The sequence below is a fragment of the Nannobrachium achirus genome (genome assembly GCF_963921795.1).
Source record: "Nannobrachium achirus genome assembly, chromosome: 8".
NCBI classification, from domain to species: domain Eukaryota; kingdom Metazoa; phylum Chordata; class Actinopteri; order Myctophiformes; family Myctophidae; genus Nannobrachium; species Nannobrachium achirus.
This window is the reverse complement of record NC_137817.1, coordinates 46289098-46303509: the sequence shown is the minus strand read 5'-3', so window position 1 is coordinate 46303509 and position 14412 is coordinate 46289098. Positions and strand designations below refer to the sequence as shown.

General features: G+C 40.5%; 2 protein-coding genes across 2 annotated transcripts; one reads left to right on the top strand and one right to left on the bottom strand.

Annotated features, from left to right (window-relative positions):
* Positions 1-2139: 2139 nt before the first annotated feature.
* LOC308290155 (olfactory receptor 5F1-like) lies at positions 2140-3078 on the top strand (the record flags this gene model as incomplete). Its single annotated transcript, XM_080731930.1, has 1 exon — positions 2140-3078. One exon carries the CDS (start codon positions 2140-2142, stop codon positions 3076-3078), a length of 939 nt encoding a protein of 312 aa, XP_080588056.1.
* Positions 3079-10388: 7310 nt separating this feature from the next.
* Positions 10389-11369, bottom strand: or60a1 (odorant receptor, family 60, subfamily A, member 1; the record flags this gene model as incomplete). Its single annotated transcript, XM_080731929.1, has 1 exon — positions 10389-11369. One exon carries the CDS (start codon positions 11367-11369, stop codon positions 10389-10391), a length of 981 nt encoding a protein of 326 aa, XP_080588055.1.
* Between the last annotated feature and the right edge of the window lie 3043 nt (positions 11370-14412).

Genomic DNA, 14412 nt, shown 5'->3' with positions numbered 1-14412 from the left:
AAGTGAACTTTACGACGGCGAGTGAACGATTGCGTTCCAGAAGTCCTTCTGATGGATTTTTCTTGGCTGTCGAGTGTTTTATCGTCCCAAAAAATCGCTCTGAACGTGATTAAAACGATAGTGTACTGTGTACGCTGTATTAACTACATGGAGAAAAGTGCATTGTTTTCCCCCACGACAAAACCGGATGTGACGTTTATGGGCGTTCCTTTCTAGCTCCGTGTTGGTGTATTGATCCGCGGACCGCGGATGGGGACACAATGCGTTTACGTCCCCATCCGGAATCAATCGGGGTAAATTCACTAAAAAAGAACACAACATCCAATGAACCCAAATTGAAATCACATTTTGAGGGGGCCTCTATGGAGCATACCCCCAAAAGCTTTCCATCGCTCTGTTGCCCAATTCTGGCTCCATGAATGAAAAAGTTGTGCCATATGGAACAAATGCTTCCCCCCTCCAGATTCATTACGTCCTGAAGGATACAACCCATGACTTACACAACCCTGGCTGGGCAACCCAGACTGGCGGAGATATGCGCTCCGAGGAGCACCCTTTTCTAGTTGGTATGGTGTGTTCTGTGTTTACAAAGAACAGCAGCCAGGCTGTCAGTTTTACCAGAAATATTTCCCTAAATTTCAAAATGATCAAAAATAGCATAAATAACTATATATCGTCGTTGTTGGGTGGAAACCTTGTATCTCCAAGTTTTAATTTTTACGTTCTTTTACGTTTTTACGTTCTTTCGCAAAGTAAAGCCCTGCTTCATCATACAAGGCCGTCGCACAAAAGTAGTGAAAACAGTCGATCTACAAGCACACAACGCCTCGCACCGTGAGGCGTTGTGTGCTTGTAGATCGGCTGTTTTCACTAGTTTACATCATTTTTAAAACGTTTTTGGACATACAAGGTTTTCACCGGACAACAACGATATAGTCCACTTGCCAGAATCTGAACCCTGGCATATTGAGTACACCAAGGTTTTATGTTAGAAATGTTGAGTATGAGTTCCCAGCATTTAGAAACTGCCGGATGCTAACTTGCATATGTTGAGCAATTTTCATAATTTGCATAATTCGATTTATAATAATCCCCCATAATAATGGATAATATGTCAAAAACTGATTGGCTGATTTGAACAATATTGGAGTGGTTTTGGGGGTTATTGAGAATGCTGAATCCATTTCTGACATTTTCTAAATTCAAAATGGCCGTTTTAAACCGGAAATGGCCATATACAACATAAAAAAGTATCAAAATCACCCCACTTTAAGTTGGTATAAGGCCATTTCCGGTTTAAAACGGCCATTTTGAATTTAGAAAATGGATTCAGCATCCTCAATAACCCCCAAAACCACTCCAATATTGTTCAAATCGGCCAATCAGTTTTTGACATATTATCCATTATTATAGGGGATTATGCTAATTAAAGCTAATTATGCAAATTATGAAAATTGCTCAACATATGCAAGTTAGCATCCGGCAGTTTCTACATGCTGGGGACCCTTACTCAACATTTATAACATAAAACCTTGGTGTACTCAATATGTCCGGGTTCACAATGGCAAGTAGACTAATATATAAGCACAATGTGAAAACATACAGTGCTTGTATATATATTTTTGGGGGAGAAAAAGTGGTGGTGAAAAAGTTTGAGAACGACTAATTTAGAAGGCATTTGTTCGATTTATTTGATTTGCACGATTTGTATACATACTGTAGGCATAAAGTTGTTTCCATGGAAAGGTGACAGATGAGTGAGGTGAGGTGAGGTAATGCAAGAAACCTTGGGGGCTTGGCCTCAGGTCTCAAAAAGGTATAAAGAACCAGAGAGAGGAAGAGAGAGTTCCAGCTCAGGAACACCTCACATTGTAACATACACCGTAGGCCTACAGTATGTAGCTTTGTCAGAGCCATACTGCGTTGAATCAGAGAGTAAGTGGTATAGTTGAGTTGGTTGTAACGTTGTGAGGTGTTTAATATGATTGTTCAGCAGGTAGGCCTGTTTTCACATCAATAATTTGTCATGAATACGAGTTTACAACCTCAACAAATAATGGATTGATGTTTGTTGTATGCAATCGAGGATTCATTTTACTTTGAGCTATTACATTCTCTGCCCATTGTAATTATTTGAGGATGGTAAATTCTACAGATATGACACATTTCATTCTTGGTGCCTATGCGCACACTGGTTCATTGAAATACTTATATTTTGTGATTGTTGCTCTGTTGTACGTTACCATTGTATTTGCCAACGCAACACTCATCCTGGTTATTTGTGTAAATAGAAGCTTACATGAACCCATGTATATTTTTCTCTGCAGCTTGTTTGCAAATGAGCTGTATGGTAGTTCAGGGATATTCCCATTCCTTATGGCTCAGATACTGTCAGACAAACACACTGTTTCAAGGCCATTGTGTTTCCTACAGGTTTACTGTTTGTATACGTATGTAAATATAGAGTTTTGTAACTTAGCTGTCATGGCTTATGACAGATACCTTGCAATCTGTAGTCCTTTACAATACAACACCCGCATGACAACTAAGAGGTTGACTGTGCTCATTTCCCTGGCGTGGGTTTACCCTATGCTTAATTTTCTAACCTTTCTTTTTTTGACTGTTCGTTTGTCACTCTGTGGAAATGTCATTAACAAACTGTACTGTCAAAACTACCCTATTGTTAAACTGGCATGTTTTGCCTCTGATACCAAAGTCAATAACATCTTTGGACTCATCGGTAGTGCTTACATCATTGGTATTCCTCTGACTCCAATTCTTTTTTCCTACGTCAAGATTCTTAAAATCTGTGTTAAAGGCTCAAAGGAGACCAGACATAAAGCTGTTACTACGTGCGCCCCCCACCTCGTCGCTGTTTTGAACTTTGGCTTTGGCTGTTTCTTTGAATCATACCAAAGTAGATTTGATAACTATCTACCTGGTGCTTTCTATATTTTCACATCATTGTATTTCCTAATAGCACAGCCAACGTTGAATCCTATAATGTACGGACTGAGAATGTCCAAAATCCGAAATATATACGCAAATGTTGTGTTCAATCAGCATCGACCACAATAGCGTACAAGGTTCTCTGAGGAGAGAAAAGGAGGGTGATCCCATGTTTGTTTGTACCAGTGGTAACTTAGGCACAAGGTGCCAACATTGGCAGATTGTAAGTGATCACTGGCACACAGGCAGATGTGTGTGAGAGGATTTTTATTTTAAAATCAAATTCTTTTTTTAAACATGGTCAATTAAATGAAGTCACCTAATTTACAACATATTGCATCCTGTACATAATTCCACATTCATTAAAACTCTGAACTCTGACTGGGGAGGGAGTCTGAGAGATAGGTGGATTATTGATCGGAGTCTAATGATCATTATAACAATGTCCTGACAATCAAAATATGTCAGATTGTTTGATGGGGTGTCATTAAAATCTATGTTGACATGGCACACTGATTATCTAGGAAATGAAAACATGGCATTTCAAAAAGGTTGCTGACCCCTGGTGTGTACTGATGTCAATGGTGTAGAGATTAAAATAGTTTAACCCATGAGATGAATTCTTCCCTAAGCCAAGGCCAAATCTCTCAATAGCGATACAACAAACTTTGTAGTCTTGTAGCTGGACAACCATGTAAAGAAGGTTAAGAAGCCTTATGCTGCATTGACACTACGGAAAGCCAAGCTAATGGTTTGCTTGGTAATTCAATGTATTCTCTATGCAAACCAGCTTTAAACATTTCCAAGCTTTTTTTCCAGCTTGGAAATTTTTAAAGCTGGTTTGCAGAGAATACATTGTATTACCAAGCAAACCATTAGCTTGGCTTTTCGTAGTGTGAATGAGGCATTAGTGTCATTTTGATTTCAATGTGTAAATGAGTGTATATGTTTATCTCTATATACAGTATGACTAGTGCTGTTATTTGACTCCTTGAACAAACAGCTGACCTGTTTATTCGTATGAGACTTGTATCTGTATCTATAGTCATTGTAGGCTATCTAAGCTAATACAACTGTAGAATTCTATATTGGTCAATAAGCCACATAATATGACAAAGCCTAGAAATATTTCATAATTGTATAATATTCTATTTAGAGGAACTTGACTTGTTTCCTTCAGCTCTCTGCTCTTGGACAGTCTCTTGCTTAGATCATTTTGAATCATCAAATGCTTTCAGTTTAATTAAATAAGTGTTATTTTGTTCTTTGTTTTGAAACTTTTGTCACCTTTCAAATAGTGTGGGCAGATGCAAAGTTTTTTTCCCGTTATTATTTGTCCCATGCTTTCAGTGTAGTCAAACCAATGTTTGAAACTGTGATACCATGTTTTGTTTTTAAAATAACTTACTCTTCAAAAAGGCTATACAAAATAAGCCTTGGCCTCAGCCTCCTTTTCGGTACATTTGTACAATTTAGTACGCTAATGCTAGTGTATTAGTGTACTAAATTGTACAAATGTATATATGCTATTTTAAAGGGACTGGAATAAAATGTACTACTACTAATCTCAAACGAAACGGATTATGATTGTGTACAAAGTTGATATTTTTGCCTGAGGGAGGCACAACTAGAGGAACGGGATCACTCAATGGGGTCGTGCTTACTGTAAGTCTCACTTTTATACTGGCTTTTGATCCTGTTTGAGAATTCTGTGGTCTTTGCTTTGTTTCACTGTCTGCTGATGCTTCTGCTGCGTCTTGTATTCCAGTGATTTTCTTTGTTTCCTTTTGTTGTTGTTTACTCTGTTACTTACTTTACTGTGTTTTTAGCTGTTGTTTGTTGGTGTTCTAGCTCATGTACTGTATTTGCCTGTTTAGATTTTCTGTGCAGCACTTTGGTATCCTTGCGTTGTAAAATGTGTTATGTAAATAAAGTGGATTGAATTTCTGATAAGATGGTTTACTTCCATGAGTTTAATTTTCACTGGTATGTACAGCAAAGCACATATTTTTGAGAAGACAATTCCACAACTTCTTTGCAATGTAGCAAACACATTTATTTAACTTAGTTACCGTGCAGTGCTTTAGTGACAAGAAATATTACAAAGGAAAAGTGTGTAGAAAAATTGTGCTTTATATCTAATCCACACAGCCCAGTACCTGAGTAGGTATTGTCATGTTTATTCTGCATCACACGGAGCACAAACTCACAACTGTTCGTTTGCCAAGCAAGAAAGAAACCACTTATGTCTCTGCACGCACGCACGTACGCACGCGCGCGTGCACGCACGCACACACACACACACACACACACACACACACACACACACACACACACACACACACACACACACACACACACACACACACACACACACACACACTATTGTGAATTAAACCTTAGACTGTAGTGTTCTAATTATTAGGGGTGTAACGATATTGTAACTGAATCGAAAAATATCATTTAATTTGCTACAAACTACTATATCGATATGCAAACAGCAAAATATCGTACCGCTTGGCTTTGTATTATCCTATTGTTTTACAGTGCAAATAATCGATTGTATGGATACTAAGTACTTGTGCCTTGTATTTAGCAATTTTAAGAAGAGAAATTTAAAAGAATGGTTAATTACATTTCCATTCCATATAGCTACTCTTGGTCTATCGATAAATGTGTGTAATCTCTGTGTTCATGTCAAGGTGTGGGTTTGTCCATTAAAAACCCTGCACTATTGGCACGCTTCACGGATTTAATTTCTTTGCTAAATAGTTATTACGGTATATCGATTTTAAATCATTAAATCCAATTGTATCGTATCACCATGAATGAACCAATATCGTCCACGCATCGTATCATCAACCATGTATTGTGACACGTATCGTATCGGTTTTAACTGTATCGTTACACCCCTACTAATTAGACTACAGGCTGTGGCAGGGAGGGAATGCAGTGCTGGGCGTCAAGTCAGTCGGATAGGCGGTTGTCTAGAACCGCCGATCTGTCCGATATGCCCAATTGCCCATATAGCCTATATAGGCTTACGGTATATGATGATGATAATGATAAAGAATTGTATTTGTATAGCACTTTTCCAAACAGGGTTACAATGTGCTTCACAGAACATGATTAAAAACAATATACGATATATGGACATCTGGTCGACCGATATGCCCTATTAGCCCAATTCACGGCCCGCCCACTAAGCATCCCACGGGTGCTGAAGTCACATTTTGAAGGGGTAAATCCTACCATAGCCTATGGAGTTGGCACAGAAATCGCAAATTTAATGCAATTTCCGAATAGTAAAGTATAAAATACGGCTAGCATGATCAAGAACACAAGATACTAAACGGCACAAAGCACTATAATTTACTTTACTGTTAGAAATAATGATTTGTTGGCTTTAAGTCCAGTATAGTTTCCCCTTCGAATTGAAGTCAGCACCCGGGGAAAACTGAGAAACGGAAGTAGGTGGGCGGGCCGTGAATAAGGCTAATTATGATCATACTGATGACATCAGGGATCTCCAAATATGGGCATGAATGGAGCAAGAACGGACAGATACATAGATCCCCATAAGTGGGCATAATAGGGATACAGACAGACGGGTACAATGGATACAACAGCATAACCGGAAGGGTCTTGCATGCAGCATTCCCAACTTGCATCATTCCTGACATGCATAGAGTATAATCCTGGCGTCACTCGCTCATCCCCTGGTTCCCGTAAGTAAATTCTCTATGAAGAATAACAATGGGTCATCTTAAAATACTCTCATATAGGAGTCGTGGTCCAAAAATAAACAAACTGTCTCTGCGGTATTGTTATAGAAGCGGCTCTGTATCGTCTACGATAGTCAGTCACTCATATTTGATACAGTCTGTTTCTGGCAAAGATTTTACACATTTTGCGGCAGTAACATTAGCATTTTCTCACCATCAGTTGATTCTTCATATCTCTATATGAGTCAAACTGCGAGATCATTAGTTTATATTTGGAACACAGTCCTTATTAGACACAATATGAAAAAAGTATGGGAATTCAGAATTATTATTTTTTAAATACAAATAAACAAAACAGGACTGAGGTAGGATGTGTAAATGACGCCAGAGTTCGGTTCTCTATTGTTCCCAAGTAGTCTAGGAACTTTGTAGGCAGGCACATTTACTAACCCTCTAAACAACACAGAGCCAAAAGCCATTAGACTCCTACCCACAGGGGAAGCCACAATTAACTGTTTGTTGTAGAAACATGATTTTCTGCGTGCCATATGTTTCATAAAAGCAACTGCATGGTTCTACCAGAAATACGAAATAAAATATATTATAATTCAATATAGTGGGAGATCTATAGGTCTGAGGTCAAAAGTCAAAACATGAAAGTTGTTCGGTATGAGGAGACACCATATTTTCATGGCTGTAGCAGGGCATTAGTTATACCTGTTCAGGTTTTGCATTCAATTGATTGCTGCAGTGCCACCCTTTGGCCAATGGTCGTGGGCTTTGTGTCACTTGACCATACAGTAGCTAGCCCTCTACCATATTGCCCAGTTTGTAAAATCCGACAGCACCGTAACGTAAACGGTGGAAGAATAAGTAGAAATAGGGGCTTCGCATTTCATGCTTGGCCCCTAAAATACAGGTATCCAGGGGATTCATCATCAAGACTTTCAGTCAAGGAAATAAAAGTTTCTGTTTTTATTCAGTGTATTTCATTACTTTTTTAAGATATCAATGACACATCAATGACTTGGGTGTAGGCTTTTGCTCTAGTTATTTTTTTCACCTTTTCTGTAAAAAGCTCCTTTGTCATGTCTCCTCGGAGGCAGACATACATGGGACCAAAATCAAGTACAATAGTGCCAAACCTCAAATAAAATATGCATGTGTGGAGACGTGAAAATGTTGTCTGGTTTGACTTTGAGACCAGGCGTGTGGTAGCATTCTGGATTATTTTGAGGGGCTTGAGGCCAATAAGAAAATGCCCTCCACCCCTTCTGTTTAACAAGCAGAAATGTTTAACAAACCCTGCACGTATACTGTAGCTGATGACTTCCAGGTAGACTAAAATCAACATCTGCCTGGCAGCACAACATTACCGTTCTCTTTAACAATCTATTACAGTGATTCTGAACCTTTTTTATTACACGGACCCCCAGTTTGATAATTACAGTATGTATTACACCACATTTGATACTTCCCCCCCTTTTTTTGTCTGGGATTTTGCTCCTAACTATCAATGTTTTTGGCTTGGGGACCCCCTGGAACCCCCTCAAGGACCCCAGGGTGAGAACCAGTGATATACTGTACGTAGCAAGGCCCATTCCCACTGGGCCAGATAACAGATAAAAAACAAAATCTCTTTCTCCAGATAAAAAAAATCTCTTTCTCCTTTCACGTGGATGGTAAGATACAGATAAAAAAGAATATCTGTCACCGATAAAAAAAATATCTGTGACAGATTTTTTTGGTTATCTTACCATCCACTTGAATGGAGAAAGAGATTTTTTTTTTAATCTGGAGAAAGAGATTTTTTTTCATCTGTTATCTGGCCCTTAGGAATGGGCCTTTACACACATTAGATACCAATCTTCTCCACCGTAACTTTATAGAGACGGCACGCACGCATGCACGCACGCACACACGCACACACGTACACACGCACACACGCACACACGCACACACACACACACAAATAACATCATTTTAAAAAATATATAGAAAAACTTAAACACTACTGTATAGGCTATGGCCTACTTTGTCATACACCAGAGGGCCATATTTTAAAATAGGTAAATATTTTACGTACCAACTACTGTACATTTCCTCGTACTTCGTACTTTTGGACCATAACAAAGTCACATAACAAATGCACCACATTACAATTTTATGTAAATATCAATAGCCTTTTATTGGCATGCAGCGTAGCCAAATGTAATATGCTCTGAAGAAAATAAAAACAATTCAGCCTTTTTCACCTGCATGCACTGACAGTATTGCTGTTAAAAAGATATCACATGAGCCATAAACCTGCATGCACTGACACCTGACCACCTGCATGCACTGACCACCTGCATGCACTGACCACCTGCATGCACTGACAGTATTGCTGTTAAAAGACTGAGAGACTGTGGTCTGCTGCCTATGCTTATACCTCTTTTAACTTATACCTCTTTTAACTTATACCTCTTTTACCTATTTTACCTCTTATACCTCTTTTAACTTAGCCTGGCATTGCCAGCCTGATTATGTCGATTCACTCACTCGTTCTTCCACAGTGGAGGAACGAGTGAGTGAGTGAATTATCAGGCTTGGCACTGCCAGGTTACTTTTAACTCACATGATACAGATATTAATGTGCTACTTTTCAGGCTTTTGTATGCTTATTTTATATTCCTTTTTTCACTTCTTCTTCTTCTGTTCTTCTGTTGTATGTCCTTAGACCTTCATGTCCGTTGCAGCAAACCAACCAGTCCAGTGTGTCATCGTCTAGGGCTAGGCCAATTAAGCTACCACAATCACAATTCGGTAGCCGGTATATGGGGGCAGCTGGTCATCACGTGTTCCCCAGTCTTTTCACTTCTAATTCTTTCTTATTCTTTTTTCCAATTATGTTTTACTGAAAACGTGATGTCCTGTATAAATAAGAGTTTCACCTCACATTCACCTGTAACTGTGTTGCGACAATAAAGTTGATTGATTGATTGATTGATTGATTGATTGACTGACAGACTCAAGGCTTACAAGGGCTCTGAAGACAGATGCGAGAGGCCTGTTCACATACTGGCAGGCCAAAAATAATACATTTTAGGAAGGAAGCTGCGGGGGTATGTGTCTGCAGGCCACAATTGGCCCTTGGACATGCCTGACCATAGACAATAGTTAAAATAGCTGAACTACAAGCTCATGTGCTCTTGTGAGCTTGTAGATCTGCTATTTTCACTATTTTTGAATTTTAAAAAGAGACATTTGTAAAGATTGTATAGAATTATGTGGTATGTAGAGTTAATGTGGTTAACATACAGATTTAATTAAATTGTTTAATTGGGATATTATCAAACATGAATATCAGGATATGTAGGCTATGTTTCCTATAAAGAGGCAGTGGGAGTTTGTCTTTTTATACTTCATTTTGCCTACCAGCACCTCCACCCTAGATGTGCACGAGAGCTACCTGATTATACACACACTATCACACATACAGTATAATACAGGGTGGAAACCTCATGTCCAAAATTGATTATAAAAAAAGCAAAAGCAGATCAACAAGCTCAAAACGCTTGTAGATCTGCTGCTTTTGATGAATTTATGAAAAAACACAAAAAAGTTTAAAGATGGAGATGAGAGATTTCTGCCCGACAGCAACAATATCAGACACAAATGCATGTACTATAATTCAGTCTGACCACCAGCCATAAAGATCCAACACTGCCTTCATCAAACAAAATCTATCTTACACTTTTTAACTGCCATCAAGTCCTGCGTCTGTGACAATATCCTCCGCTGGACAACTTTCACAATAGACCTCCGTATTTCCCTGGTCCTCATCCCGTAGACGATCGGATGCAGCAACGGCGGCAGAAATATGAACTGCGCCGTTTGCAGAAAATTGACATACCTGGGCAATGTGCCGTACCTGTTATAAACCACAGAGATCAGAATGCACAGAGAGAAATTGACGAAGACGATCAGGTGCGGGACGCACGTGCCCAAGGCTTTCCTCCGCGACTCCGCAGAGGCCCTCAGACTCACACGTAATATCTGAAAATACGACACGGAGACCAGGCAGAAAGGCAACGCGATGAGGCAGACGATGATGAAGACGCCGTAGAGGTCGGCCAGCGCGCTGCGGACGCAGGCCAGCCGAACCACCGACAGGTTGTCGCAGAACATCTTGTTGATGGCGAAGCGGCACAGGGGCAGCCGCGAGGTCAGGTACACCTGGACGGCTATGAGGGCTATAGGGACAGAATACACCACGACCAACAGCAGTCTGACCTTACCGGGGGTCATGATGCTGTGGTACTGCAGCGGCTTGCAGATGGACACGTACCTGTCGTAGCCCATGGCCGCCAGGATGGCGTACGTGCACGTGGCGTAGACGTTGACGAGCAGCACCTGCAGCAGACAACCCTCGTAGGAGATGCTCTGGTGCGCGCCGTCTGACAGGAGGTTGTCCATGATCTGCGGACACACGGCCGTGCAGCCGAGCACGCCGTTCACCGCCAGGGTCAGCAAGAACACGTACATGGGTTTGTGCAGGCTGGAGTCCAGGTAGATCACAGCTATGAGAGCCAGGTTCACCAGCACGGTAACAACGTACATGACAAAGGCCAGAAAGAAGTACACATGGTTTGCCGGGCCGCTTGGCTCGAAGGCACTGAGCAGCACGGCAGAGTTTACAAAGCTTTGATTCATGCTTGCAGATAAAAATATATCAATTTGCTAATTTAGGTATTTAGCAGATGCTCCTGTCCGGAGCAACTGAAGACAAACAGAAACAAGCCTCCGGGCTTTTTGTGAAGATGTTATAAAAGGATCACAGATTTCTTCTCATTCATCTAGAGGACGGAGTACACACCTTTAGCATTATGTTGCATACACAGATAAGGAGGGGCAGTGAGATAAAGAGCTTTGATTAGCTGTTGAACCACTAACCACATGAACCTTTGCAAACTGTTAATAAAGTAATGAAATCAATCAAAAGAGTCAACAACAGCTGTGAAGAATCAACAACAGGGTAAATAAATAGCCACTTAATTAATTAGAGTGCAGAGAGAACAATGTGTAAACTAGGACACCAGGTAAGCAAGGACCCTACAGTAGCATGTGTACGAACCAACGTGCCGTCTAAATAGCACTTGTGGCGTCAAGCAAAGCAACTATTAATGACGACAACACACGTGAGCAAGTAACCAACACATACAGTATCTGCATGGTGAAACGTATCCTCTGTCAAAAGGTCACAAGAAGGGATACAAGGAGAGGCAGCGGAGAGGAGAGTCTTCTCCAGACAGTGACTCAGCAGTTCTGACTGCAGGGGGGAGTTCATGCCTCAGTGGTGGACAGACAGAGCTGACCTGCAGAAGCTTGTTACATACGGTATCGTCTCCTCTGTGTCTAATGAAAACAAACAGATGGAGTCTGTCTGACTCGGTCCCACTGATGAAGTCAATGTGTTCTTATACACTAACAGCTCTGTCAGCTGACTGCTGCTGTCTGACAAGTGAGAGTGTGTTGGTCTGACAAGCACGCACACACACACGCACATCATGCACGCATGCATGCACGCACGCACATCACGCACTCACGCACGTACATCATACACATACAGTGGTGTAAACTAACTAAGTGCATGTACTCAAGTGCTGTACTTAAGTACAATTTTTAGGTATTTTGGAGTATTTCCAATTTTCTGTACTTTTACTTCTACTCCACTACATCTCAGAGGCAAATATTATACTTTTACTCCACTGCAATTATTTGAAAACCTTAGTTTTCTAGATTTTGATTATTATTACATAACATAAGACTAACATACAAGGAAATAGGAAAGAAGTGTAGGAAATAGGATCTAATTTAAGGTCTTGAGACGCTATGACACTGACACCACACCTGATCCAACACGGCCATCAGGAGTACAGACACTGAAGTATCTCATTCTCCTTTCCTCTTCTACCCCAGATTTGAACCTGGTTTCAGGATCATATCAGATCCTGTGTCTAGGTGAGACATGACCTTTGACACGATCGAAATCTGAATAGAAGAGCAGCCAGGGAGACAAAAACACAACCACCCCAATTGTATAAGTTATATTGTATTAACATAATCTACCATACAGATTGGACAAAATGACATTTTATTCATAAAAAAGGTTACATATCGTGCGGCTTTAAGCAGTGGCGTCAGTTCAGAAAAAGCTAAGGTATGGCAACATGACTGGTGTCTTGAACGCGAAGGCGCGCGTTCAAGACACCAGTCATGTTGCCATACCTTAGCAACAGGCATGATTCATTTATTTTGAGAAGTAAATTTTCTCTCCCCCCCCCCCCCCCCCCCCGTTTCTACGGTTTCTGGAACAGTTGTTCAAGTGCAGCTAAACTTGGCATGTTAGTAAACGTGCCACAATTATAATAATGCATTGCACCTGTGCAGCTGACCTGCGGAACCTGGGAATATACCATCTTGTCAAGATGAATAAAAATGTGGAGAATATAATTATAATACCTTGTTGAAGTGACCATTTTGTAAAATTTTGCATTTCTAGTTATTTTACTGTATTTTAACAACATAATAACCAGAACAGATAGACAAAGAGACATTCATGTATTTATATTTAAAAGTAACTTTTATGTTCCCCCCTGGACCTAGGGTATGGCAGCTGCATACCCCTGCCATACCCAATTGACGCCCCTGGCTTTAAGCACTATATAGCCAGTAAGACGCCCTAAGGGCGAGAAACGCGAGGTCGCGCACATGGGCGCATTCGCCTGGGTGACAGCAGACTGCTGGGCGAGCACTGACAGTCAGGATCTGGAGGCTTTCACACTAAGTAGTGACCTACGGTCGCAGAAACAGCTGTCCTCCACCAACATGCCAAAATACACTGTATGTCCTTACAACACGGACCACATATAGACCTGTTAAACCTTTTGTTATACCTTTCAATCCAGGACAGCATCTGTGTCATTCAGATGTTGCAGCATAGGCCTAAATAGCAACATTATTTTATATTTTATTTATTGTATAAATCGTTTATTTTTTATATTTTTTATTTTTCAGAAAACTGTTAGGATTTAAAAATCGGTTTTAGAATCGGCCTCAGTATACAGTACTACAAGACATGGTCACAGCAGAAGAACAGATGGATGCAGAGCAGACGAGACACATCGTTATCTGGGAGAATGGATTTTTCCACGGATATGTTTTGGTCCAAAACTGTGCCATCAATTTTCAATACATTTCCAGTACCTTGCTCCATAACATCCTTAACCTACTGTAGGAGTTTGTTCCATCCAGTGTGGCAGTGGAAGGTACAGTAGGCCATCTTCAGCCTGATGTCTGATATCCTTCATTCACGCCATGAAGGCGACCCGTGACATCTGACAGACCTCTATTAGACGTCGAAACGACGTCTAGTATATGTTTAGATGTCTAAAAAAACTTTAATTTCTAGACCAGTGTTAGACCAATTTTAGACGGTGTGCTCGGGGGGGGAATGGAACAATATGGATTCATCCTTTCAAGAGGACTCAGAGGAGAGAGCTTGTGAAGTGGATGAAGTGATATGGACACGTTCTGCTAGGAGAACAGATGTTCCTTTATTTTGTATATACAGCCATGGACAGAGGTATTATTTTTCTGAGATGACAGGACTGACTCTATCCACCTCTTTCCGCGGGAATTTACTGGAGATTCTTTTGCACCACACTTCCGGTTAACAGCAGACATACAAGCTCAC